At 45.2% G+C, this 27,977-nt stretch overlaps 3 protein-coding genes across 6 annotated transcripts; 2 read left to right on the top strand and 1 right to left on the bottom strand.

The window, feature by feature from the left end:
- Positions 1-10: 10 nt before the first annotated feature.
- On the bottom strand, positions 11-6,912 carry samd14 (sterile alpha motif domain containing 14). 2 transcript variants are annotated; one of them, XM_029157890.3, is made up of 11 exons: positions 6,642-6,910; positions 4,710-4,753; positions 3,822-3,979; positions 3,629-3,745; positions 3,364-3,550; positions 1,728-1,827; positions 1,570-1,638; positions 1,339-1,492; positions 1,078-1,197; positions 848-1,003; positions 11-758 (listed from the first exon to the last, which is right to left on the bottom strand). In XM_029157890.3, the coding sequence occupies exons 2-11, from the start codon at positions 4,738-4,740 to the stop codon at positions 603-605; spliced, it is 1,248 nt and encodes a 415-aa protein (XP_029013723.1). In that variant the 5' UTR covers positions 4,741-4,753; positions 6,642-6,910; the 3' UTR covers positions 11-602. The 2 variants fall into 2 exon arrangements, with proteins under 2 accessions (XP_029013723.1, XP_055367030.1); XM_055511055.1 differs by having other exon boundaries at positions 600-758; positions 848-1,025; positions 6,642-6,912.
- LOC129604510 (uncharacterized) lies at positions 3,979-12,411 on the top strand. 3 transcript variants are annotated; one of them, XM_055511059.1, is made up of 4 exons: positions 3,979-4,477; positions 8,562-8,664; positions 8,745-10,631; positions 11,477-12,411. In XM_055511059.1, the coding sequence occupies exons 2-3, from the start codon at positions 8,630-8,632 to the stop codon at positions 9,583-9,585; spliced, it is 876 nt and encodes a 291-aa protein (XP_055367034.1). In that variant the 5' UTR covers positions 3,979-4,477; positions 8,562-8,629; the 3' UTR covers positions 9,586-10,631; positions 11,477-12,411. The 3 variants fall into 3 exon arrangements, with proteins under 3 accessions (XP_055367034.1, XP_055367033.1, XP_055367031.1); XM_055511058.1 differs by lacking the exon at positions 3,979-4,477 and adding an exon at positions 7,485-8,111; XM_055511056.1 differs by lacking the exons at positions 3,979-4,477; positions 8,562-8,664 and having other exon boundaries at positions 8,707-10,631.
- LOC114859852 (rho GTPase-activating protein 27-like) lies at positions 11,475-27,744 on the top strand. The gene is made up of 22 exons (XM_055511053.1): positions 11,475-11,608; positions 16,049-16,130; positions 16,418-17,406; positions 19,204-19,422; positions 21,025-21,180; positions 21,335-21,466; positions 21,621-21,686; positions 21,765-21,830; positions 22,008-22,100; positions 22,178-22,255; positions 22,345-22,410; positions 23,285-23,352; positions 23,433-23,520; positions 23,600-23,701; positions 23,783-23,881; positions 23,962-24,028; positions 24,273-24,392; positions 24,600-24,698; positions 24,771-24,848; positions 25,239-25,373; positions 25,495-25,600; positions 25,976-27,744. Exons 2-22 carry the CDS (start codon positions 16,100-16,102, stop codon positions 26,151-26,153), a joined length of 3,036 nt encoding a protein of 1,011 aa, XP_055367028.1. The 5' UTR covers positions 11,475-11,608; positions 16,049-16,099; the 3' UTR covers positions 26,154-27,744.
- Positions 27,745-27,977: the final 233 nt, after the last annotated feature.

Below are 27,977 nucleotides of genomic sequence, written 5' to 3'. Positions count from 1 at the left end.
ATCAGACAGGTGCTTTTCACAGTCTTTTAATGTCCTCACATGGACAGCGATTCATATTCAGTAGAGGATGGATTCCAGTTTACTTCAGCCTCTCACCAACCCACGTTTCTGACACACTTCCCCTGGAGGCACCATCTCCCGGCTGCTGGGGATGGTGACACCCGAAGTCTTGTTTTTAGAAATTAAATTTAAAGCCAAAACACACTTGTTTCTCAACGGAAGTTTTCTTTAAATATTTTCTCATCTCATTAGATGATGGTGTTAAAGTTTTTTTTCAACAGGTTGGATGTTTATTTTTTATCTTAAAAAGTAATTACTTAATGTGTGTAATGTAGGTTTTGAGTTTCAAAAGATAAATAATTGATTAAATATTAATAAATAAAAACCTAATGTGAATGTACGTCTATTGTGATTAATCTGACTCCAGGTTTTGTTCATTAAGAACCTGAAACATGTCATCATGTCAACTTTATTTTTTATCAGCCGCTTTTTTGAGAATTCTTCTTTTGTGGTGCTGCTTTGAACTGGATTTCCAGAATATTTTTTGGGTTTTCCAGGTTTTTCAGGTCTGTAAACCAGTGTCAGACTTTCCAGGATGGGCTTCAGTTCCTACGCTGCTCCTGGTCTTTCCTTCGCTGCTTTTCTTTTTGTTTCTCCAATTTGTCCAAAGCTTTTCTTTCTTTCTCTGCTGCACTTTGAATTTCCTTGATGCGACGCTTCAACGTGCTGCGGTCCGACGAACTAAACACGCCCAGGCCCTGCAACGGCATCCACAACTGATGTGTGTCTGTACCAAAGAATAATGTAAAGACAAGTAAATATGAGCCTCCAGGAAGCTCCTCCTCACCTTCAGCTTGCTGCCGTCCAGCTGCAGCAGTTGTTCCCCATCCACATCTCTTGCACTGAATTCTGGGATGTACTGCTCCATGTTGAGGCCTCGCAGCCACTGACAGACCTGCTGGGTCGTCCATGACGACACAATGCAGGTGGGTTCGTCGCAAGGCTAGAGGAGGGGAGACAGTCACCTGTTGCCTTTAGTTAAGCATAGCGGCCTTTTTGTCAGGTGCGTGTCGTTACCTCGTCCGAGGACTGGGACAGGGTGTGATATGGATGGGAGGATGTGGAGGACGAGTCAATCGGAGGAGAGGTGGAGGAGGAAGTGTGAGCAGGAGAAAACTCCTCGCTGAGCACAGACTCCTGCAGGACACAAGCACACTGTGTGAGTCCTGTTTTTTAGCATTCTCTGATTTTTTTTATTTTGGTGGCAAATCATTTGATTGGCTGACTACATACGCTGCCATCATAGCACAGGCATGATGAGCTGCGTTAGTTCCATACCTGGGAGTGGGACTTGCGAGGTCTTGGCGAGCCCAGTGGGGGGATTTTGGGGGAGCAGGGGGGAGTCCCAGAGGAGGAGAATCCCCGTCCCTCATTGAACCAGGAGAATGGGACAAAGGATCCAGAGGAGCGAGACGGACTGTCAGATGGTTCTCTGATGACACAGGAGAACACAGGTTGGTGCTGGTGAGATGTTATATGCTGAACCTGCTAAATGAAGAGCTCACCCACCTGCTGCCTACAGACAGCCTGTTCGATTTGTCCTTCCTCACCCTGATGTATGAACGTCTAAGAGTCACCCTGAGACATAGAGACATCACTTCAGAAGACAACTCTAAGTACAGTAACCTCAAACTAATTGAAAGATGCTACAGCAGGTTGTGTCTCACCCCAGGTCCAGGAAGCGTCTCTTGGTTTTCTTGTCAAATATGACGGTCGGACTTCTGGGATCTGCTGGACTGGTATCACGGCTCATATCAGACACCAGCACTGAAACACACACAATCACACATTAACACGAGATGATGGTGTCAGCTGTTCAGAGAACAAGCGTGAGTGTGTCTGTCAGGGTTTAAATATGTCAGGATCCTGGGCTGGCTCTGCCAGCCATTCTGTTTGTTTGTTTTTTCACCCTGGACCACGCCTTCTCCCTCACTATGCCACGCCTCAGCTCTGGACCATTCCCACTCCCTCTCCTTCCCTCTGTAGACATAGTAATCAGTTCAACTTGCCACACCTGCACTTGCCCTCTGGATCCCTTCAAAGACTCCTGCAGCACAGCACTCTGTGCTGGGTCATTGTCATACGTCACTCTGTCCTTGTTTACCCATTGCACCATGCCATTCGTGTCAGGTTGGTCCATGTGTTAGTTCATTGTTGTTGCCATGCCATGTATTAGTTAGTCTTGTTGCCATGTCTTAGTTAGCCTTATTGCCATGCATTAGTTAGCCTTGTCACCATGTCTGAGTTAGCCTTGTCACCCTGCCATGTATTAGTTAGTCTTGTTGCCATGTCTTAGTTAGCCTTATTGCCATGCATTAGTTAGCCTTGTCACCATGTCTGAGTTAGCCTTGTCACCCTGCCATGTATTAGTTAGTCTTGTTGCCATGTGTTAGTTAGCCTTGTTGCCATGCCATTTGTCAGTTCGCCTTGTTGCCTTGCCATGTTTTAGCTCAGTCATGTTCATGCCAGGTATTAGTTCCTCGTTCTTGCTGTGTGTGTTTTGCTAGCTTGTTAAGTTTACCATGTTGCTAGCTCGTTAAGGTTGCCAAGTGGCTAGCTTGCTATGTTTGCTTGTTGCTAGTTCTGTTAAGTTTGCCTTGTGTATTGGTTTAGCCTCCTGTTATATTTTGTTTTTCTAAAGGAGTGTTTTGTGTTTCTGCGTGTTGGGTGTTTAACATAAATAAACGGTTTAAAATGTATTCCTGGTCATCACGGCTCTTTGACTTGGCCCAGACCGACTTCCATGATCTGCCATCTTGCGTGGCGGACCATGACAAAATATGGTTAGGTGTTATCAGGCATACTACATTAATGTTATCAGGTATATTACAGGAGATGCATGTTATCACTTGTGTTACAGGCATGTTACAAGCATGTTGTCAGGTGTGTTAAATGAATGTTACGAGCATGTTATCAGGTGGGTTACAGACATGATACAGGGATGTTACAAGCATGTTTTCAGGTGTATTACAGGTGTTAGAAGCATGTTTTCAGGTGTGTTACATGCATGTTACAGGTGTGAAACAGGCATGTTACAAGCATGTTTTCAGGTGTGTTAGAGGCATGTTTCAAGCATGCTATCATGTGTATTACTGTACATGCATGTTACAAGCATCTTTTCAGGTATGTTACAGGCATGTTACGAGCATGTTATCAGGTGGGTTACAGGCGTGTTACAGGCATTTTGCAAGCATATTATCACATGTGTTACAGGCATGTTTTCAGGTGTGTTACAGGCATGTTATGAGCATGTTACCAGGTGTGTGACAGGAATGTTTTCAGGTGTGTTACAGGCATGTGTACCTTCGCTATCTGGCCTCCTGTTCCTCCTCATGTACACTGGTGAGCAGTCAGAGGAGGGACAGGACTTGGAGGGTGAGCTGGTGGGCGTCACCAGAGTTTCCTGTGATGTGGCATTGGTCAGCTGGCGGTACCGCCCCCTTGGAGGAGCAGTCAATGATGTGCCTCCATCCTCTGGAGAGCGTCGCACCTGAGGAGTCAAATACTACTTTTTCAGATTTGTTTTGTAGTGATGTTCCCACCTGTCTTGATCTGAGATTGGCCTCACAAGTGAAGTGTCAAAGGTGAATCCAGGGCTTCGGACCAACAGCAATGTATCAGGGGAGGGGGAGGAACCTCGCATGGTCAAGTGAAGAGGTGAGCGAGCAGATTGTGTTATACTGTCCTGAAAACACACACACAGGCTGATGGAAACAAGTCTGTTCCCCCTGCTCCACACGTGACCTTAAACAATCCCCCACCTTTCTGTCGAGACTGTCATCTCCCTCTGTGGAGCTCACGCTGTCACGATAATGAGACCTGGAGGGTCGGTGCCGCCTGGTCTTGACGGACAGTTGAGCTCTGCCCTTCTGGATGCTGTTATCCAGCAGCTCAGTCTCTGGTACCGCCTCGTTCAGGTCTGAAAGTCACACAAACTTTTACTTTTATTGCAGCAGATTAAAGAGGAATAAACTTTGACCCTGTAGGTGAATAATACACATGGATCGATAAGGTGAGAGCTCCTCCTTTGTTGTGTAACTGAAGAGAAACTATGGAACCTATGGTAATGGACACTTCTCTCTAGTCTGCCAGACAAAAGTTGTCATTATAGCGGTTTTACAGTAATTGTTTCAGGTAAGATTACTTCAGAGTTTCAGTTCTTTACGGGATTTATTCGCTTTACATTTGGATGACAGACCAATGGATGTAGGTCCTTTACTGGATACCAGATGCAACTTAAACACAGTGAAAGTGGAACGTGTATCATAATGGTTAAATGTACAGTACAAATATCTAAGTTTGATTTATTCCCCTAATTTATTCCCCTTTTTTATTTCTCTCTACAGTTGGGGTCAAAGGCCTGAAGGAGGAGGAGAGACGGAAGTTGGGTGGAAGAGGAGGAGGAAGGGTGGCACAGGTCAGATATTGCCTGGTTCTGGCTTCTGAGGCTTAACCTGACCTCTGACCAGGTTCATGTGTAGTTCATCTGTTCTCTGTCTTATTGGAACCAGCAGAGTGGATGTCTCAATAGGTTCTGGTGCTCAGTAGAATCTCTGCTATTCCAATTACTTAGTTTTTTTCATGAGGTGTTAACACTTCAGATTTGTCCTTATTTGTGTCAGTGTACTTGTGATTTGTCAAACACTCACCAAACACGTCGCCATCATCGAGGCCTGACATGCTTCTTCAGTTACTGCAGAGACACAAATTGTTGCATTAAACCTCACATTTGGATGAGGTCTGGTTATAACACAAACAGTCCCAGCACCAAATTTATGAAGTTCATTTCCAACAGCCATCCATTCAGGAAGGAGCTCTTAGCTCCTGATGTTCACACACACAAAACATTTACTTCTGAACCAAAATCAACGATAGTTAAATCTTTTTGTCACTGATGATGCTTGATCTGCTGTTTTGAAGTGTTCTGGTTGTGTGTTGCTTACGTTAATACTGCTACTATTAGTGCTACGTGTGGGGGGAGCTCTTGTTTTGGTTTTCTCCACATCCTTGGTTTTGTTTCCTTTTCTGTTTGTAGTTTAATGTGCACCTGTGGAGTCTGGTATTTAAGTCCTGCTTTTGTTTTCAGTCGTTGCTTGTGTGGTATAAGCTTGTAAGCTATGCCGTAAAGTTACCTATAGATTGTATTAATTTAGAAAGTTTAGTTAATTTGTTCTTCTCCTGCTAGGCATCAATAGGTTTTAAGTTTGCTTTTGCTTGCCCAAGCAAATAATTTGTTTGATTATTACTTACCTGTGTTTTATTATCGTTCCTATTTTTTTTTTTTTTTTTTTTTTGTTTATTTAATAAGTCATTTTGAGTTAACTCTTCCTGTATGTTGGGTCGTGCGATTTGAGTCATTCCCTCCTTGCGGATGCAGCCAGGGAAATGTGTAAGGTTTAGATTAAACAGAGTTCTACTAACGCGACGCAGTCGCAGCTGTGTGAGTGCACTTAGGCCACAGCGTCGTTATTCCTCCGCTCAGTTGTGGGCGTCGTATTCAAGCTCTGAGAGCAGTAGTTCTCCGCTCGGAGCGAGCGTAAAGTATTGTCACTCACTCCTCTGCATCTCCTCTCCTGTGCCATGTCAAGCCCCGCCGATTGGGAACCGATGGGGGGAGTTCATAACAAGGGCCAAGCCTCAGTAGGGGGAGCCCAGCCCCCCCGCTGGTTCCGCTGAACCACTTTACAGGGGCCTTCTGCTGCTGGCTTGGGTTTGCTTCGACCAGCCGAAGCAGTCATCATCATGTCGTCATCATGCCTCAGCATAACTGGAACAATTCACTTGTTCAATTTAAAATATGAAATCCTGTTTAAAATCTGAATGCATCCATATGTTTTCTACCACTTAGTCCCATGCAGGGGTACTGGACCCTATCCCAGCTATCTATGGGCGAGAGGCAGGGTACACCCTGGAACACAGAAAGGCAACCGGTTCGCCTTGGGAATCGAACCCAGGACCTGTGTGCTACCCTACTGTGCCGCCCTAAACTCAGAATCCAAGCTGTAAAACAGAATAAAAGGAAGCAGACTAGAATTGTGGCTGAGGTGGCAGGTGGCCCAGGAGAGAGGCCATCTGCTGCTCACTGGGTCAGCCAGTGTTTGGGTTCATATCATGCTGAGTCTGCTCACGTCTTTGTCTTCTGCTTGTTTCATTCTGTCACATCCGATTGTGGCTGCGGTGTTAGTTCCTGTGATGTCATGTTGTTTGTGCTGCATTTTTCTGTCTATGCTGTTGATGAGGTTGAAATGTGTGATGGTGTCCACCCAGTCTGTGGAGGTAGACACATCTACGCACACACGCATGCACACACGCACACATGCACCTAATCAGACAAACACTCTCAACACAGCTCCATTTGTTCCCAAGAGAGCAGCAAGAAAATGCAGCATCAGACCGATGAGGAGCATGTTGGACACAGGGACAGACAAGAGAAGATGGAGGATGGAAAAGATAATAAATCAGGGACGAAAGAGAGACAGATGGGGAGATCTGTTGACAACCACGTTGTGAAAGATGAAATCAGAGAGAGAGCGCGGCTGAAATATCAGGAAGGCAAACACGACACAAAGTGATAAACTCACCTTTCTCTCCCTCTAATGCTTGTCATGACACGTCACCCTGTGCCTGTCTCTGGCTAGTGGTGGATGCTGAGACAGTTAGTGAGGACCGCGACTCCCAAGGTTCCACAGGACGCCAGTCTAGGCCAGTCAACAGTCTGAGCTCAGCAGGAGGATTATGGAGGCTGTAGTTCTCACTTCAGGACTCACAGGCAAATGCTGGCTCACTGCTACTCAGCAGAATACTGCAGCCTCCATCTGAAGCACAGCGATGGCTGAGACAGACTGAGGAGGAGTAGGACGGAAGGGGAGGGAGTGAATGTGCAGGGAGGAGAGAGAGGAAGAGACGAGGGATGAAGGGAAACAAAAGCAAACTGTGTTTACTACCCTGGATGCCACTAATACCTGATGCTCTTATTTGTGGAGGTGACGAAGGGCTGTCTGATGCATGATTGCAGCAGTCAGCAGACGTGAAACATTGTCAGGCTTTTTTTTTAGCTTCACTGATTATTTATGAGCTTACCAAATCCAACCAGATGGACTCGGCTTTGACTCAAGGTTTCATGGTTGTGCTATGTTGTTGTCATGTTGTTGGCAATTGGTAGTATGTTGCCAGTAGCTGCTGTGGAACACAAACATCTCATTACTATGTCACTTCTGCAGTGGACAGGTCCTAAGACTTTACAGGTGAAACCTGTGAATCAGATGTTTAACAAACAAGCCTCTGGACAGGAGAGAAACGTCTTCATATGCCACCAAACCAAACCTAGAACCTTGTATCAAACACCAGATGGCAGCAGAGGTCCAGGTGTGTGACACACGTGCAAAAAGAATGTAAAGGCAGATCTACTGATATATATGATTTTGTGTGATAGAAACCAAAATTGATTATGTTTGTATTGATACATTTGTTTGCATCTTGCAAACCCCAATCTCCATTTCAACAACTAAACAGGTTTTCGGGGGAACTGCTGCTCAGGCGAGAAGCTCCGGGTCCCACCAGTTCCCAGCAGGTCTAGCAGTAGACCGACCTACTGGGCCTCCCCGAGGTTTGTGCGCCTTCAACCAGGGCGCCGCTCGCCTGCCTGGGGGGGGGGGTTTCGAGTGAAGAGACCTCAGTGGGGTTGTTGGAGGTGACACACTGGGGATAACGGCTGCCATTCGTGCGGTGAAAGCTGGTGGTAGGGCAGCATCACGCTGCCCATTGATGTAGGGCTCAGGCGGGACTTGTCTCTACCTGAGCATCAACATACCACCCAAGGAACAGCAGAACCTGTTCAGCCACATGTTTCTGATCTGTCAGTGGAGCTTCCTCATTCTGCTCTGTGAGGCCGGATGGCGTTGCAGTTTGTGTCATGTGCCGGTTGATCCATCTGGAACATTCCAGTAGCAGCTTCTCTGTCAGACCTGGTTCTGAATGAGCCATAGAACAACCGGAGCTGGGGTCAGGGCACTGATTAATGCTACAGCTGAACATAATCTGATCTGGAGGAGGTGAGTGACACTGATCAGGTTTCTAAATTTATGGAGAAAGTAGTTGTTGTACTGTGGCCTGTAGCAAGAAGGACATGGGCTAAAGTGCCGCCTAAGTGCCAGGTGTTTTCTGAATCACCATGTTATTTTGTGGAAGCCGTCGTTCTCTGCTACCTCATTGTGCCCAGGCAGTGATGAAAGAAAACACTGTGTTGACAATCAAGGTTCTCATCGTCCAGTCGAGGTTGTCTAGAACATTTCACTACCATTCTATGTTCTTCCTGCATCAATTGAGAAACATTGGCTTTAGACCATACATTTACTGTATCCTCCAGGTTGATTTCACTTCACACCTGAAAAAAATGACTATAATGTGAATTATTTAAAAGGAAATAATTCTGCTTCATGTGTATTTGCATACATTGTGTTACTGGAGAATAATCAGGTTCTGACAGTTACACTGTGCTGCAGGAAGCCGACCTGGACCTGATTCTCACCAGTAAAGTCAGACTGAAGACAAGTGGAGGTCTGCTGAGATCATGGCTGCTTCAGAAGAAGACACTAAAACATTTGCGTGAGTTTCTGAAAATGAACAAACTGATACGACAAGTCTGAAATGCTGACAGTGATTATTTATGATTTTCACTCTTTCAGTCCTTCTAACAAAACCGTCTTACAGAGGTTGAACATTAGTGAAAACAGCCGCAGGAGTCTGGACATAAGAATGTCATTAATAGGGAAAGCAACAGAAAACTGTCAATGCAAAACTGTTCATCAGTGGCTGAGGGACAACTCCCAGTCTGACTCTTTCTCCAGACTGGTGGACATGGTCGATTTTCTGCAAAAACACATCCATGAGGCAGAGAGGAAGAGCCATGGTGCCTGCGTTGACATCACCTTTTGGGCTCATGGGTCTATAGGACTCCCTCTGATCCCAGCCAGCTGCCTGATGCCTCTGCCCACCGTCAGGGACGTGGTGTTGTACGCTCCCTGGAACTGTATCACGATCACTGATGTAACGTACGGTGTCGCTACAGGAAGAATTCAGCCTCAGCGCAGAGTGTTTTACTGTAGGGACCACGACAAGTGTCCAGTTCCTGATGGAAAGCACCGACCCACCAACCTGCCAGATCGCTGGAACTCGTTGAAGGAAGCTGATGGATGGAAAATCCCCACCATTGTGGTCAGTCCTTTAGAGCATGAGGATGGTGCATGGAACAGGTTGAAGCACCTCATTAAACAACATGGATCAGTAGGAAGGAACCGCATCCTCATCCCGTTCATCCTCCCAGGTCAAAGTGGCGTCACTGTCCCGTTCCCTGTGGTCACCCTGGCCCTGTCTCTGGTTCTGCTTTCCTCCAGGTTCAAAGCCACCATCCATCTGGCTGCTTGCCTGAGAGATCCAACTGGAGAACTGACAGGGTATCAAGAATATCTGAAGCGGCAGTACGCCTACGCTACGGACAACACAGGAATGGAAGTGGTTTTCAGTTGAACCCTGATGTCGGGGCCTCTTTGTGAACAGGGTTCTGGACCTGCCAGTTGATAAAACATGTCACTGTATGTCAATCAAGATGAGAGCTTCTTCCCAAGGGCTGTGTCTTGCAATTCCTCGCTTGTCCTGTGCAAACCTGGCGAATAAAGCTGACTTTGACTTTAACACAATCATGAGCGGACGGAAGAGACAAAAACTCACCATGCATTTATCAGAAACTTAATCACAGATGAGTTTAGTCACTGATTAAACTCGGGTACAGATCATAAACAACAATGAAACAACTGTGAACGTCAACACACCTTGTTTTGTCATAACCCTCTGCTGTAGTGTCTTTCAGTCACCAGCAGGGGTCAGTCTGTGACCACACTTTGGTGCCAAGAACACCAGCAAACACTCAAACTCGAACTCATAGTCCTGTAGAAGGGTAGGACTCGCCTCAACAGCCTCCAGTGTGTCCAACCTCATTCCATTCAGCGAATGAGTCTGTTGCATCCCTCTGTTTTATGCTGTCTCCCCAGCGTGCAGCATCAAACAGACAGGTTGCTACATGCCACAGAGGGCCTGGTGCTCTGTAGGGGGCTGGGTTGGATCTTATCAGGCATCTGTTCTCCTCTTCCTGCCCATTTCTGAAGCATTCAACATTCACAGTATCGTCAGGGTACACTGGAATGTGGCAGAACTCAGGAGTTGTATACTGCTGTGTTTAAGACTGGAGCCTGGTCCCTGTGCTGCTTGGGGTTCTGTCCAGTTATCCAGTTCCAGTCCCATCTAGTTAAACTCTAAAAATGATTGGTTGGATGGGGTTGAATGCTCTCATGCCAATGTGAAACACGTGCAGAACAGCATCTTGTTCAGGTGGACACTGGAACCATTGGGAACAAATGCAGGCATGTAATTGGTCACATCTGGTGCCAAGGGGAAGAAACCCCGCTATGCTATTGGCTGATATTGGAACAGCCCCTGAAGTTTGGCGTCGGGTCGGAAACAGCTGATCAAGCTGCCCTGGACTCAATCAGTCACAATGTGGTTGAAGCTACACAAAGGTAATTGTCTCAATGTTACTGAAGCTCACTTACGAGCTCCTCTGCAGTTTTAGATCATGGTTGTTTCATACTACGAGGTTCTTTTTTTTACTTTTATAAAACTTAAATTCAAAAGTTGAAAATTGTCGGACACCTTTTGAGGTCACGTGTCCAGGGCCTGCACAGGTTGCACAGCCCTAAAGTTGACCGAGATGTGTTCCTTCTCCTGGCATTCATTATGCATAGTTTTTTTTCCTTGGTGCTGTATAATATCAGCAGCCCAAAATCGCCAAATGTAGTAATCAAACCAGAATTCTGTTCATCTAAGTTGTCTGTTGTTGGTAATGATGGTAGTTGTGATCAGCTAGGTGGTAAAATTAAATGGAAATCTGAGTGTGTGTGTGAAATGGCCAGCTTTTTATATTAACGGTACGTTATAAACAAAAACACACACACGTAACGACCCCCGTTGTAAAGTAGCTAGCTGGCTAGCTTCAGCTTTAGCGTACTAATGTTAGCGCCACCATCTTTCTAAACACAGACGTTCTGTTAGAATGTTGACCTAAAATCAAGCTAACTCGCGTGTTATCTACACGTTACCGAATACAAAGCAAGCTGACGCATAGATCGTTTAAAAATAGAAACGAATGTGACCTTGTTTCTACGTTAAGACCTGCGCTACTAATTACAGGAGAGGTTACAGGAGAAGAGCTGGGAAGCAGCCTCGGCTTTTTCTTTCCTCATACGGTTCATTGATCGTTTGATACACGTCTTTTTGGGCTGCGGTGCTGCACCACCGGCAGACACCGGCCAGGGGCGTCTTTGAGCAGCGGGCGGTGCTCACCCGCCTCTGATCCGTTCAACAGGATGTAAACGGGAGAAGGGGCAAGTCGAGGCAGGCACGTCGGGGAGAGAGAGCCGGGGCCACGGACCCGGAGCAACCTGTTTGTGTGATTTGGACTCAAGAACAGGATGGTCGGACCAGACTTTAACTGCAGGTACAAGTAGCTGTCGGTTTTGGATTGATTCTCATTGAAGCGTGTCCCTTTTTTTGTTTTTTTTTCTAATTTCTTTTTTGTGTTTTGTTGGTTTGCACTTTGGACTCTACTGTAAAAGTGTTTGTTAAGCCAAAGTTGCAGCGTGCTGCATCTCAGACTCTGGTTTAGGACTCAACGTTTGGCTTTATGTTGTTGTTTTGCTGAGTTCTTGGCTCCAGTGTGTCGCTGGCTGTGACAGAGACTGGGCCCTGATTGCAGACACTTGTGAACAATGCAGGTTTTGCAAAATGACAAGAATGCGAGAGTGTGAACGTATTTTTGTGTTTGCTGTATTTAAAACCTGGGGACATTCATGAGCAGTGAAACCGGTGGGGATCAGCATGCGTTCGAGGTGTTGTTTAAAACTAGAATCTGTCATTAAGCCAGAAATATTTAAAAAATGGTGGACCAGAGGAATTGTCTTAGCTACTGAACATTTGCATCAAATATAAAAGCTTTAGATATGGTCATTAGCAGTAAATATGTTACACGTTGGAATCTACAGTTCACTTTCAATTTGCTTTTTAAACCACTTAGTGTTTTGTTCTTTGTACTATAAGACAGTCAGTTTAATTTTTATGTCCTAATACGTCCCTAAGAAAAAAACCCTACTGTTTATTACTTGATGGTCAATCACAGACCAGGACTAACATCAACATTTCTGAATGTTGAAGATCTGATATAGTTGGTATACAGCTCATGTGTTGCTCACATGTCCTGCCTTGAATTGCCCCTTGAGAATAAATAAAGTTTCTTTGATTTGATTTATTGATTGATATTGTTTTGTTTACTTGCAGGCTAGATTAGAGATAAGTTACTTTAGTTTTGACAGTTGAGGAAGAAGCTGGAGGTTCTAGAACTAGTTACCCTAACTGGAAATCGAAATCCTTGTGGTCTGAGAGTTCAGCTTTTGGCACAATACAAAAGTGCTGCTTGATGTCTAATTGAAACTGGGAATGTGATAAAATGCTGAGTTTGGTTCGATTGGTTAGGATGGTCAGGTTTGTTAAAGATTATAGTTTGGCCTGAAATTACTACTAACAGACCATTTAGGTATGTCTAGTGACATCATGGTTAACTGTTCTAGGTCCAAACAACCGATGAAGTTATATTTTGCATTTATATCATCTAAATCGTGGCTGACAAGATCTTTTAAAGAGCTGCGGATGTTAGGAATGACACCACTGAGCCAGCAGGAAGGTTCTTCAGAGGAGGATCTGGGGAACCTTGAGATTGAGGAGGTGCTGAATGGGAGGGGTGTCTCTGAGCAGGCCCAGTTTTGGAGAAGGTTTCAGGCTACTTTAGAAGATTCTAGAGGTGATACATGATGTTGCACTTGTTCCTTGCAAGGTTGTCCAGATACCTGGTGCCAGATCCTTGACTTTCTCAAGCTTGTTCGGTCACAGTGTCATTGGATACAATCTGAAGGTCCTTGATTTGGGTGAAGAAATCATTAAGGGATTTTTTTCAGACCTTGTACTCAGGTTGGAGAGGTGTGACCTTCACAGAACCTGTAGAGAAAGTGGAGCTTTGTGTGTGGGGATACCAGAACCAGGTTCTTGAATAGATTTTACAGGTCTTCAAAAAGATGAAAGCAGCTTTTGATCAATTTGCAGGTAGATCCAGAAGTTGCTGAGGACTTTACTGAGCCAATAGAACTTTGACCATGACCTTTTTTACAGAACATGTACAGTTCATTATGCTTCATGATACCAGTCAATGCAGAAATGTATAGAGTCGATAATCACTTTACACTTTACATTCCTAAGTCTGTTTGGCTTTCCAAGCCCTGCGAAGGCAGGATCAGCTGATGGCAGTTGCAGTTATTCGTGTGTAGTGCTTCCTCTGATTGCTCACACAGAGGCTAAAGGTTTACTTGGTTCAGATCTAATTCAGCTGTGATTGGATGGTGGTTTGTGATGTCACTTAAGCAGTTTGTGCCTCTGTTTTAAAGTTGGATCCTTTCACCCAGAGATGTTTCCTACTGGAATTTGTCTTTACGATCTTCCTGGCATCTGATTGGTTGCTGGGGCGTGTCCTGCAACAAACCCCAGTCCTTTGGTTGATGATTGACAGCTCTGTTTGAGTCTTCAGTCCTGCGGTTGCAGGGTGTGTGCACATTTCTGTAGCTTCATGTTTTTATGTGAACAAACGTTTTATCACCAGTAGGAGGACCTTTACTGGGCTGAGTGGTGCTTCAGGCTGGGTTTTAAAGAGCTCTAAGCCGTGGGGTTAATGTTAAAGCCGGGAACGCCTTATTTTAAGGAATGTCCCAGCAGCTAGAGCAGCACAAGCCTGTGGGGGTGGGGCGCCCTTGTTACACACCTGACGCGGTTTACCTGAGCACAGTCTGTGTGTTTGTGTGTGAACAGATCTGCTGATGATGATAATAATAAATATTAAAGCCATATAACAATAAAGCTTCAGTTCATTGTAGAGCAGCTTTATCAGTAATACTGATTAAATGGCTCCTCCCTTTACTAACCTATTTTGCATGGTTGATAAACCCTGATGCTCATGTCCAGTTGGGCCATAAAACATGTACCTGCTGACATAGTAAATCTTCTGTTTTGCCCTATGCTGAGGTTAGACCCAACTTCCCGGAGGAGGTCTCTGGTATCGAGCATCATGATTTGCTCGATGAAGTTTGTGACCATGTCAGATGAGCCGTCATAGGAATGGGCCCTTACTAGCGAAACTCTGGCTGTTGTTTCTGTTGGGGAACTAGAGACGTGGAGTTTGGATGAGTGTGACAAACCGTGAACATCCAGCTTCACTCAGACGTATCAACTGCAGACTCACTATTGTTTCTGCACAAAGGCAGGAAACGCGGTGACGTGGCTGAGGGGCGGGTCTACACTGCTGTGAGGCGGGATTAATGTTCACAGGAAGAGGTGACACTTCCCTGTGTAAACAGAACAGGCCTGGGACCAGCTCTTTCAATTGTTTGTGGGGGTGGGGGTGGTGACTTCCTTACTCACAGATTATTTTTTTAAATGATGGACTTTTATTTAATTTTTTTTCAGTGACTGGATCAATATCAGGTTCTGATGTTTTGACCTGTATAGTGATTACGTAGCTGGTTCCTCACAGGCAGACAGAGCTGGCTTAATATCCTTAGTATCCTTACACCCACCGGGAACCTTTCTTTGTTATTTGTGAACGGTTGATCTACAGCTCTTTGCTAGAAAGATTCCTCCGTATAAAAACATGCAAAGCATTCGTTCCCTATCTCCTGGCTCAAAACCACAGCTTGCTTATGTAAATGGGTTACTTGATAGTTTGTACCATTCAATAAAGGTGAGTCAGGTGATGTTTGACTGCTCTGTAGCATCACGGTCGTCCTGAAGGCTCAGCCCCATCTCTAAGCGCCTGTGCCTTCAGCTCCACTTCTAGCAATAAGAGGTTTCACTGTCTCAGCAATGCACTGGTCAAATAAGCTGCGTTTGTAGCCATGAAAAGAGCAGCAGGCCCTTAGAGCCGTAACAATAAGCATCACTTCACTCACCACTGTAAGTACTTGTCTCACAGCTAAAAGTACCCAGTAAACACTGCAGCAGGTGTTGTGCTTCTTCAAGAAGCGTCAAGAAGAGTCAAGTGGGACAAAGAGAAAACATGCGAACAATAAATGAGATAAAAAATGAAAATGAATTGCCGCTGATAGTGGGAGGTCCCACTGTGGGACAAGGGACACAATGGAGCATCTCTGATGCCAAGAAGAGAAAGAGAAGAAGTTCTGTAAGCCTGCGCACATGAAGGTAAGGACACACCAAAGCTGGGTGTTCCTGGTCCCAGAGAAGCTTACTGATGGTTTTATCTTAAAGGGAACGTGGCAGAGCAGATCTTTGAGATGTCCGGTACAAAGCTGCTGCTCAAAAAGTTAATATGAATGCAAAGGTTGTGATTTGGTCGCAGACCACAAGGGGGCGACGCCTAAAAGGTGTTTGCCAACAGCAGAAGCAGGGCAGGGTGTGGTTTACAGGTCCGATCACATTCCAGCACCCTTCCCTGGAAGAAACACAGATCGGTGCAAGAACAGTTTTAGCCGAAGGTTGAGCTCAACAGAAGGGTGAGTTCAGCTCATCTGGAACATGCTGTAACTCCAGTTGTGGGTTAGGTCTGGACTTCCTGGATGCTGGTCGTGTAGCACAGGAGAGGAAACCAACTCTGAGCAGGAGGCTCAGAGTCCAGATCCGATCTTGGGATGTGTTCTGACACGACCCATGTAACAGTTGTTCCTGTGTGAGCTGCACTTGTTATTATGTGATCACCCAGAACCCAAATGCCTGTCTAGCTTTTGTTAGGGATCCAGACTGTGGGTTCCTGTTCTGAAGCTCAGATCATTTTGTTGTGCACCTCAGAAAATGATGTTTGTTTGATTTAACCTGCGTTTACTCTCAGGGAGCTGATGAGCTGGTGTGACCTCTGACCTCCATCATCAGGGTCATCACCATGGCCAAGACCCCATCCCTGCTTGGTGGAGGTGAGTTCAGCTTTTGGACACAAGTGTAATACATTTTAAAATTCTGGCTCTGTTGAACCATTTTAAGTTAAGTAACTTTCACAATAAACTTAACTAATGTAACTTCATCTAAATATGGAGCAGTGTTTATGAATGTAAGCAGTTATTTTATTTGTGTCTTCTGTCCTGACATGAATACTGAGCTGACAGTTACTAGGAGGTGACAGAAGTTTGCATCAGCAGTGCAGTGGAAGTTTGAGTTTCACCTGGTTTCTAAAGAAAAAACTCTAAAAACCTTCCCTTTGTAGGCCTGGGCCTGGTTTTGGTAGAGTTTCAGTACGAGTACGAAGATCGGGATGGAACACTGGTCTCTATTAAACCCAACGAGCGATATGTCCTGCTGGCTAAGACCAACAGCCACTGGTGGCAGGTCCGGAGTGACCACGTTTCTAAGCCTTTCTACATTCCAGCAAAATATGTCAAGGAGCTGCCCACTGACTTACCTTTGCCCCTGGACTTTGCTGATTCACACATTACTGAGCCTGTACTGGTTCCTCTGGCTGTTCCAGTCCCTGTTCCTGTTCCAAAGACTCTGGAGGAGCCCACTGGAACCCGGATCAAAGCAGGGGATGAGATGACAATACGGCTTAGACCAGATGGGCAGCGCAAGACTGAGAACCGTATGTCAACATTTGGTGTCCCTCTAGACTTTCACGACCTGTCCCATCTAGCTCTGCCTGCACCACGGCACCCTGCCAACTCTCTTGCTGGTTCTGTGGACACCGGCACAGCACTAACATGCAGGACTGCAAACATGGCTGATGCTGGGCTAAGTAAAAAGCAGCCATGTCTGCCAGGGGTCCTAGACAACGGCAAGGACTCTGGGAAAGCCAGACTTCCCAATTTCAGTGCTTCTAACCCGCATTCGATGCACCGGTCTCAGACCCAACCCATCCCAGTGGTGGCCCCTGCTGCTCCTGTAGGACCAGTGTGCCCTGTAACCCTGGCAGCCCCTGTGAAACCAGCAGCTCCTGTTGTTTCAAATGTAAATGTGGAGATGCACGACACATCTGGATCCAAGGGTTGCAATGAGACCATATCCCCTGTTGGGCTAGAGGAGGAGGACTTGCTGGAAGAGATGAGTGTGGAGGAAAGTGATGAAGAGGAGGCACATTCCCTGAAAGATGAAGATTCAACCCACATCTATGAATCCATTCAGGACCTGAACCTGGACCTGGAAGCTCTGGCTGGAGGACGAGGGAGTCCAGGATTACCACCTGCACCGCCCCCCACAAAGGTAAGACACCCAGAGCCTTTTAAAGTCAGTTGCTGCAGAGAAGGTTTCACATGCAGAATCTCTGTGTGGATCAGAACATGTCCTAACAGCCGCTGCATTGTTTGTCATGAGTGAGACCGAACTTTGAACAAATGCAAGCAAAAAAAATTTTATTGTAATGAATTTCTCCTGAACTGATTCCAGTGTTTTCATATTAACAATTCAGGATCTTGTCTTTGGACTAACTTCTGTTAGATGCCAGAGATGTGAAGGTGTGTCATCTCAGGTTGACGTGTGGTGGGAAATACAAATCCACTGACAGTTTAACGTCTGGTGACTGTTGGATATGCTCTAGAGGTTTATAATGAAGTTATGTTCCAGTTATTCGCGTGTGTGTGTGAGTGACGCCAGGCCTTTTTATAAAATAAAAGCCTTCTGCAGAATGTCTGGACAAAGGAAGCTCAGCAGAGTAAAAGCTGTTAGCTATTTTTGTGATCAGAGACGACCGGGAACCTCTCAGTAAACTGATCCTAGATCATCATATTCAAGTAAAGTAAAAGCTGCCATTTGAACCTGCACCATATTTTCATGTTCATATATAGTTTCTGGGGTCGGAGAGGATGTTAAGGTCCTGTGAGGTGATGTCACAGCAGGATATGATGTCAGGAGGATGTAGTGGTGTCGCAGCCTGCAGGATGCATTCAAGGACAGACAGGAAACTGTGAGGCTGCAGCGACGTCTGCAGGACAAGGCAGGAAATGCCTCCACAACCAGCTGACACCTGAGATGGAGGGAACTGGTCTGACTGGTTTGAAACTGAGCCTGAACCCGTCTCACATACTGTAACAGCTCTGACAGCACAGAAATAAAAACAGCACAGTGAATGTCTTAATGTAGCACAGTGTATGAAGGTGAGAACTGTTGACTTGATGTTATGTTCAGTGTTTCCTCCAGGCTTTGACAGAAATGTATTGTTGGACTGGTTTGTGTTGATGCTTCATCTGTTTCTTTGCTTCCTGATCCCAGTTCAGTTCTGTTTTCTCTTTGGCTAAGAAACACGTTGGTTTGTTTTTTTCTGTGTCCAGTAGTTTCTCTAGTTGAAGGTGCATTTTGCACAAACACGCTTAAATTCTCAACTTGCTTTTTATGTTGTAGAAGAGTCCAGAGTTTCCAGGAGTCCTAAAAAGGTGTTGAGAATCTCAGTAAAAATGTTATGTAAACTTAAGAAGGTTTATGAGCAGGATGCTTGAGTTGTAGAGTCCCGCAGGTGTTCATGGCAGACGAGTAATTCAGAATGAGATGATGATGATGAGGAGGAGAAATTATTGTTGTTAGAACTGTATGAAGTTAAGCAACCATTGAGTCTGTAGAGCAGGGGTGTGAAACTGCAGTCCTCGAGGGCTGGTGTCCCTGCTGGTTTTCCAACTCTTACTGCTGATCACCTTGAACAGGTGTATTAGTTGGCTCATCCAGCTGCTGATTGACTTAACACACCTGATCAAGGTAATGAGCTGGCTCTGCGGAAGGGAGAGTTGGAAACCAGCAAGGGACTGGTTTGGGGTTGACACACCTGCTGTAGAGCATCACTGGGAACTTCCTCTGCCGGGAGGGGATGGGGCCACAGCTTGCCGGGGTCTGCACACCTACCACGATGACAAGACTTGTCCTGCTCATTCATGTGACATTTAGAATATCAGCTTGATATTTTATCAGGCTAAGAGACAAAGTCTTTAATGTGTTAACCAAACTACTGGTACAGACATTTAGAGAGAGGCTAAACTAAAGCCAAAGCTAACAGCCTGTCCATGTGGTTGGTAGAACCACAGCTCTCCAGGTCCAGTCGCTGCCATCTATGCCAACGTCTCCAGCCTGAAGAAAAGCTCGCTCCCTCAGCTCTCTGTCTCCAGCCCCATCTCTCCACCTCCTCCACCTTCAGAGCCAGCACCTTCACCTCCACACCACAACCCCTCTTCCTCAGTGTCCTCCTCCAGCATGATGGGCCCCGCCTCCCCCCTGAGCCCACAGGATGGGTGGCAGGTAGGATGACCTCTGATAGGCCTGCATTGCAGCTGATGGTGAAACAATCGAAAATATGTCCTATTCTAGACCACCTTTTGCCTTGATTACTGCTTTGCACACTCTTTGCATTCTCTTGATGAGCTTCAAGAGGTCGTCACCTGAAATAGTCTTCCAACAGTCTTGAAGGAGTTCCCAGAGATGCTTAGCACCTTTTGCCTTCATTCTGCGGTCCAGCTCACCCCAAACCATCTCTTGGTTCAGGTCCGGTGACTGTGGAGGCCAGGTCATCTGGCGCAACACCCTATCAATCTCCTTGGTCAAGTAGCCCTTACACAGACTGGAGGTGTGTTTGTGGTTATTGTCCTGGTGAAAAATAATGATGGTCCAACTAAACGCAAACCGGATGGAATAGCATGCCGTTGCTACAGTTGTTCTAGAGATGTGTCTGCTGCTAGAACTCTGTCGCATTGACCTGGTGATTTCTTAAAGTAATGATGGCCACTACTTTCTTTACTTGGCTGTGTTTTTCTTGCCATAATACAAATTCTAACAGTCTATTCAGAAGGACTATCAGCCCGGTATCTACCTGACTTCTGCACAACACAACTGATGGTCCCAACCCCCTTTTATAAGGCAAGAAATCCCACTTTTTAAATCTGACAGGGCACACCTGTGAAGTGACAGTGTCTTGAAGTTCATCAAGAGAATGCCAAGAGTGTGCAAAGCAGTAATCAAAACAAAAGGTGGCCTAGAATATGACATTTTCAGTTGTTTCACACTTTTTTATGTATTTAATTCCGCATGTGTTAATTCTTAATTTTGATGGCCTCTGTGTATCTACAATTTTCCTTCTCATTCAAAGTGCTACTGTATTATTAAATTAGACCCTAAAGCTCTGATAAATTAAAAAAAAATAAAAATAAATTTTAGAACTATACTTAAAAGCATCCATAGTCTGTGGCCCTCAATGGAATTGGTTTGCAGCTGAGCAAAAAGCCAAATCTCCCATAGCATGAAGCTTGGTCTTTAAAGGTTTTAAAAGATGTGCTGACACAGAGCGAAGATTGCGAGCATCACCTTAAATGGACTGGTGGGTAAGAAGGACAACCTTGCGTCCACTCGTTAGGATTCTAGCAGCACTTTTTTGATTAGACTGCAGCTTTTGGAGGGTTCTCCCAGTAGTCTGATAAGGAGTGCGCTGCAGAAATCCAGCTTGGAGGAGACAAACGCAGGCTAACTTTTCTGCATCTGCAAAAGTGCTTATAGGACTTTGCAATGTTCCTGAGGTGGAAATTAGACATCTTACACAGATTTTTGACTTCAGCCTCATACTTCAAATGAACCCTCGGAACCGTCCACTGTTCACCTCGGGAAATGGGGAGAGCACCACCCGTCACATTTATTGGACTTTACCTTGGAGGTTTGTGGGACCTCATGAGATCTGCTTGTGTTGTGCTCCAGCTGACGCTGCTCATTAACATTTAATCGGACCCGGTCAGGTTTCAATGACACCTCACAGCTGAAAGCAGAAGCATACTGTTTTACCACAAACTGAAGGCACCATCAGAACTGACCTACAGAAAGTAGAACTGGACTTTACTGTGCTGTCTCCTTGTTCAGGTGCACACGGACCAGGACAGTGGGAAGATGTTTTATTACAATCCTGGAACCAACCAAACCACCTGGTCCGACCCACACGGCCCCCCGGCACCTCCTGGAGAACCAGACCAGTGCGGGGGGGGGGGAGGCTCCTATCTGTGCTCCACCTCCTCCCAGGTATCAGTGTTTGTTCATTTAACATAAAATCATTTTACGGCTGCAACCAAATCTTTTTATTAGGAAATCCAGAATCTGTCCCGTCCTGTAATCCAAACTTCTGTATGAAAGATGAATGTGACCATAACCTTGTCTGACCCAACCTTCTCCTTAGGGATCCTGTGACTGGGAGCAGCTGGTGGATGAAGTGTCAGGAAGAGTTTACTATCACAACCGCAACACCAGAGACACATCATGGACTTCACCAGAGTCCCTCTCAGCAAACACCAAGCAGGAGCACAGCCCGGTACCATAACGCATACTGACATGAGTCTGTTTAAACACTGCTTGTAGGTCAAAGACAGGACAGAACATTTTGAAAGTCTCTCAACTTACTGTGGGTTTAAACAATGTAAATCCAAATTGCATTACAAATAAATTAAGCATTGGTTTTACTGCAGCCGCCGCTGCCAGAGGAGGATTATCCTGTAGATGGGCCCAGCGACAACGATGCTGTCTTCACAATGGTACCACACACACGCGCAACACACCTGAATCCCTTGATGTTTCTGCCCTTGAATCTATTTCTGCTGTATTTCTCTCAGCAGCATGTGGGTGTGATTCCCAGACCACCTGCAGACCTGAAAGAAGGAAAGAGGCAGCTGCAGGAGGTACGGTAGGAGTTGGTCTGGCTCTGGATCAGGAAGCTTCTAGATCAGCATTATTGCTGAGCTCACACTTTTTTTTTTAACCCTTGCTGTGTCAGGGCTGCTTTTGTTGCTGCAGCTTGTTGCTGTTCTTTGCTTGACTGGACACATTTTTTTGTTTTATTTTATTCTTTCCTCCAGGTCCCACATTTGCCTCAAAGATCGATGGGAAATGGCCTTTCTGAGGAGGGAACGCTACCACTGAAGAACTGGAGGCACAGTGTGGCTGAAGATGTGCGTCATACCGACGTGATCTGTGCAAACGGATAAGAACCATGTCTAAAACCCTGGTGTTTAAAAATGTTTTGCAGACGTTTGCTCTGGGCCACAGGCGAAACGTGTCCGACCTCACAGAGGTGACCAGAAGGCACTCCCCTGACAGCCCTCAGGTAAGAACATCTGGGTCACTGCTTCACCTCCACCCATCCCAGTCCTTCAGCTGTTCATTTGTGACGTCATCCTATTTTCCTGCATTAAGTTCTACGATAGGCACAAACTGAAGAGGAACTTGTCTAATCGGAGCACAGGCTTCCATCAGGTACACGTAGGTCCTCCACTCTGAATGGCTACTGAGTTGGGTGCGCTGTCTGATCTGTGGTTGTTTCCGTGGCGGTAACATTCGAGGTTCTTCAGTTGCCTGGGAAACGAGATAGAGTGCACAGAAATCAAACTCCAGGTTCTAGTGGGAACAATGTCCTGGTGCACATTAAATCTGTGGGTGTGAGCTGCCCAGCGGGTTGCCTGGTGTTTTTCCACTAACTCCACTGTCACTGTCTGTGCTGCTGAGGAACTTATGGTCAGTTTGTGAACATTTCAATGTTGATATTTGGGTTGTAGGTGTTGGCTGTCCTCTAACATGGAAATTACTAGTCTAATTTTTTATTAGAAGAAAACTACCTACATGGGACCCCAACTGTGGCTTTTGTCCTTTTTTAATTGGTGCTTAATGGTCCAGGTTGGTTCATCAGGAAGGACTGGGGGTTTTAAAGGATAGGTGAACTTTATCAGGTTGTCAGGGATGTTCAGGTCAGATCTAAAATTATTTTAAGTCTACCTAAAAGACGCTGTATGAGCTCTTACTTGTGTTGATTACCTGAACATCATAAGGGAGTACCTGCAGTGACACTCTAACAGCTGATCATGCTGAGGGTTTGACATTTCAGTAGCTGGAACCCTCGGCTGGAACCTTCATCAGGTTTCAGGGTTCTTAGAACCTAAAAAGGCTTCAGTCAATCAGAAAGTTTTTAGGTCGTTTCTCCCTGAGAATGTTTTAAATGACAACAGTGCATGTGTCAGCTTGTCGTCTGCGGAGTATGTGCCTGCAGGGAAGTAAAACGGGAGCTGGACTGTACACACCACACCCATGTTTACACAGGAGCTGGAGCTTTAAGAAGTGTCTCACCTGTGTGTCTATGCAGGGCCATCTGCTGGAGAAAGCAGGAATAATCAACAAGACCAAAGTAGCAGATCACGGTAAAAAGATGAGGTGCGTGTTGAGATGCCACTTTTCTGTTCCCTGTATTTTTCAGCCCTGTCATGATAATCTGTGTCTCTGTTGCTGGACAGAAAGAACTGGGGCCAGTCCTGGACCGTTCTCCATGGAGGGATCCTCACCTTCCACAAAGATCCTAAATCTGCTCCAGCTGGGACTACTGTAAGATCAGCAAGGGTGTCATTTCAATGTCAACAGACTGTGGTTAGTGGAGAGACAATAGTGCATCCTTCTTCCACAGATGAAGTCTTCACAGATTGTTCCAGAATACACTGTGGAGCTGAAGGGAGCTTCAGTCAGTTGGGCCTCAAAAGACAAGTCCTCCAAGAAGAACGTTCTTGAGGTTAGTTATGAACAGTCTGGTTTAGAGGTTCCACCTGTGACCAACAGAGCGTCTTCCTGACTTCCTGTTGGTGTCTCGCAGCTGAAGACCCGTCAGGCCTGTGAGTACCTGTTGCAGTATGACACCGAGAGCGTCATCGCTGACTGGCACAGAGTGATCCAGGATGCCATCAAACAGCTGGTAACTATCACAAACACGTCAGTAGGATTTCCCAGGGAAATGGGAGAAGCTGCTGAGATGTTTGCTCTAAACCCTTCCAGGAATATGATCATCTTACAGAGGATGAGGATGAAGAGTTCTCGGAAAAAGAGGGCAGGAAGAAGACACGTGAGTTAACCATGACAGATTAACACATTCTCTATAAAATGAGGGTCCCACAATGACTCATCTTATTTAATTAAGCCAAGCTGTGTTTCACATCACTAGATCAATCCCAGTTTTTGTTCTGGTTTTAGACCAGCGGTCTGCACCAGCACCAAACCAACTCCTGAACTGTTTTTGGTACAACACCGTCTGTTACGTCTGGGGAACCTCTTGAGAACTTCTAACACCTTCTTTATTCCTAATTTAGCAAATGCAGCTTCATCAGGTTCAGCTGATTCTGAGCAGAGACAGGTCCGGACCAAACTAAGACGATTCCTGCAGCGCAGACCAACACTGCAGAATGTTAAAGACAAAGGCTACATCAGAGGTGACACACTGGCAGAAACAAGACACATTCCTGAAATATTAATGGTTCATATTTTAGGGAGGTAAAAGTATTTTGCTAAATAAATACACTAAAAGATAAAATAACTATTAAGAGAGTAGGAGAGCCTGAACAGGTAGGTTTTAAGATTTGAGGCCATTTTACTTGAAGGTAGACCACTGTTTACATGTAACCCTGTCCTCACTGCAGATAACATCTTTGGGTGTCACCTGGACACACTCTGTCATAGAGAGAACACCACTGTCCCCAAATTTGTGGAGAAGTGTATCCGATCAGTGGAGAGGAGAGGTAACGGCAATGAATCGTCTTAACCTAATGCGAGAGTCTGCTGTGAGCTTTAACGCAACTCTGTGTCTGTAGGTCTGGATGCTGATGGGATTTACAGAGTGAATGGAAATCTGGCCGTCATCCAGAAGCTACGATACAAAGTGGATCGCGGTAATGAGCTGTTAAATCCTCTGTCTCTAAACACTTCAGTTTGTTACCAAGAGGAAAACTACAAGTATTCTTAATTTAAAAAAGCATGATTTTGCATGAATGAATGCATTATTGAAAAGATTTAATGAAATATAAACGTGATCATTAGCCAGAGTACAAGCTGATACTTCAGTATCTAATATGCTTGGATCAGGTGCTTCCTTCTCACCATGGCTTGAGTCCTGGTGCTCATGGTCTCCTCTGCACTCACCTTCCGTCACCTGATGTTGGGTCAAATGCTCCTAACTGAACTAGTCAACCTTGACCTTAGTTTGAGGCAAAACGTCAAATTTGTATGAGGACTTGCATAAAATAAGTGGGGGTTAGGTGATGTGCTTTTCATCTTTGCAGAGGAGCAGCTGGACCTGGAGGATGGACAGTGGGAGGAGATCCACGTGGTAACTGGAGCTCTGAAGCTTTTCCTGCGTGAACTTCCAGAACCGCTGTTTCCCTTCAGCTTCTTCGACAAGTTCATCGCTGCCATTCGTCAGTACTCAGTTGAACACGCTTCATCTCCAGTTTGAGCTAATGGAACATCTTTCCATTAGAACATTTCAGTGTTAAATAATCTTCATTTCGACAACTGACATCTTTTATTTCCATGCAGAGGTTGCAAACTACAACCTGAGAGTTTCCTACATGAAGGACCTGGTTCGCTCTCTGCCTCTGCCAAACCACGACACCATGGAGGTTCTCTTCAAACACCTGCGCAGGTGAGGTTTCCTCAGCCTGAACCAGGCTGTAGACGACCAGTCGGCTGGACTCAAGCATCACACTGCAAACAGGAGCCCAGCTTAAAAACTATACAAAGCTTCTCCTGATACCAACTAAGCAGCTCCTCACGTGATATGACAGCTGCTTCAAGTCTTAATGCGGTTCCTACCTGGTGGGATTTATGTTTTAGACCTGTCAGCCACGATTTCACAGGAATAAAGTTGGAACAATCATAAATAATTAAGTTACACATGAATTAATACCAAAGCTTTAAACTTGAGTGGTTGTTTCGTGCAGTGAAGCCTTGTGTCTGTGGCTTCGGTAATGATAACATGCTGAAGGGAATCTTATCATGTCAATGTCTCTGTCCCCAGGGTTATTGAGCACAAGGACTCCAACAGAATGTCGGTTCAAAGTGTGGCTATTGTGTTCGGACCCACATTGCTTCGGCCTGAGACCGAATCTGCTGACATGACTATCCACATGGTTTTCCAGAGCCAGATAGTAGAGCTCATACTCAAGGAGTTTCAGAACATCTTCTCTCAGACGTAGGGGTATGGAGATACCGACGCTGCTCTGGAGCTCAGCACTTTCTGAGAACTGCCAAAACGCCTTCATGCTGGACATTTACAGGACGTTAACCTTTAGTACTGCACACTGGAGATGTTTGGAACTTTGACATCTCAAATCACAGAACACAGAGACACAGTAGTGCAACACAACAGACCTGGACATCCAGCTGACTGGGCCCCTCGAGTGCTGCTGTATATAGGTCTGATCCTCCTGTTCTCCGTTTGAGCACTAGTCTTGATCAGCGCCACTTAAGACCAGCTCCCTTACTTTTAATCTAAACCCTGTTTTGTTGGTCAGTTCCTTTTTTATTTTAGCCAGGATTTTTAAAATTACTGTTAATCAAATTACTGCAAATTGTTAAAAAGACCAAATAATGAAAATGTTTACAAGAAAAACTCAATGGTGTGAAACAGTAACACCAGGATGTGTTGCATTCACTGATGGCAGGAACAGAAGTCCTTTTGAGTTAGTTTATGTCCAAGTGTTAACCATAAGATCAAAATAGAGTGTTGCCCATGTACAGTATGAAACAAAAGGGACAGATATTTGAGTGTTTATTCCCAAAGTGGACATACTTTGATCATGCATTGCTTCTAGAGCATCGACCACATTGGCTCCTGTCCAGAGCTAAGCTAGGCAAATAGACGGAACAAAATAATAATCTAATGCAGTGTTTATGTACGTTCCATGTTTTGGAACGTCTTTGGGACTGTTTCCTGATGGACTCCATCTTGTTAAAAATGGACCTGGAATTTAACTCTACATTCTACATGATGAATTCTAGAAATTATAATGAGTTTATACGTAGTATAGACACAGAACAACTAAGATAACAAACATCCTGTGTACATAAGAAGGTATTTTACTATAATAGAAATAAAACTGTTCTATATATGACAGTGTTGAGGTGCAATTTGTTATGCTTAACAAGAAAACCCAGACAATCTAAATCCCTAATTCACTAATGCACCTTTTTATAAAGAACCTATAAAGATGTCTTTATGGAATCACTCCAGGCCTAGAATTGTAGAAATGAACGATGTCACGAACATCTGAGATCTATGCCTGCAAGGTTCACTCCAACTTGTTTGTGTGTGTGTTTGCAGCTGTTTATTTTAGGACCAATCATCTAAAGGGAGGAGTGTGTGACACGTCAGGTGTTTGAAACATGCCACGAAAAAACAATGAAGTGCGTCTAATGGACAGGAACTCGAAATGTAGTCAGGACATATTCTGTCAACTTTTGCTTAGGAGAATAGTAAAAAAAATCTTAATGAGTTGTGATTTAAATATTTGAATTAAAATGTATTGCCTGTTCAAGTGGGACTTGTTGGGTTTTCTATATAGTTGTTAGGTCTTTGTAAAGTGCCTTGAGCAGGCAGAGTGTTTTGTTTGGCTGACATTATATCAGCACAATGTTCAGAGTCCTACTGTTTTTGCATCCCAGTCAAACAAGAATCAAGAGAATCCAAGACTTTCTATCCTGTTTCTGTTGTTTTGTTCAGTGTTGTACTGCTGCTGCAAACAAAAGAATTTCCCCATTGTGGGATTAATAAATACTTATCAAATATATGATGTACTGTCATATTTGGGGGTTGGAACCTTTACTTTGAAAAGTTTTAGCTAGTACTAGAAGAAAAGAAGTAATTTGTAATTTGTCACGTTGCTGTCCTCTGCATCTGACCCATCCTCGTGGGGAGGCAGCGGGCGGCGCGTGCGTCGCCGTCTCCCTCTAGTGGTGGTGACGTGTCCGGGCTGAAGGTTTGAGCGTGTCGACTTCTTGTGCTGCAGTCATGCCGACCA

Source organism: Betta splendens, chromosome 8 (assembly GCF_900634795.4).
Source record: "Betta splendens chromosome 8, fBetSpl5.4, whole genome shotgun sequence".
In the NCBI taxonomy this organism is placed as follows: Eukaryota; Metazoa; Chordata; class Actinopteri; order Anabantiformes; family Osphronemidae; genus Betta; species Betta splendens.
The sequence above is the reverse complement of the archived record's forward strand: the minus strand, read 5'-3'. Positions and strand labels throughout refer to the sequence as shown.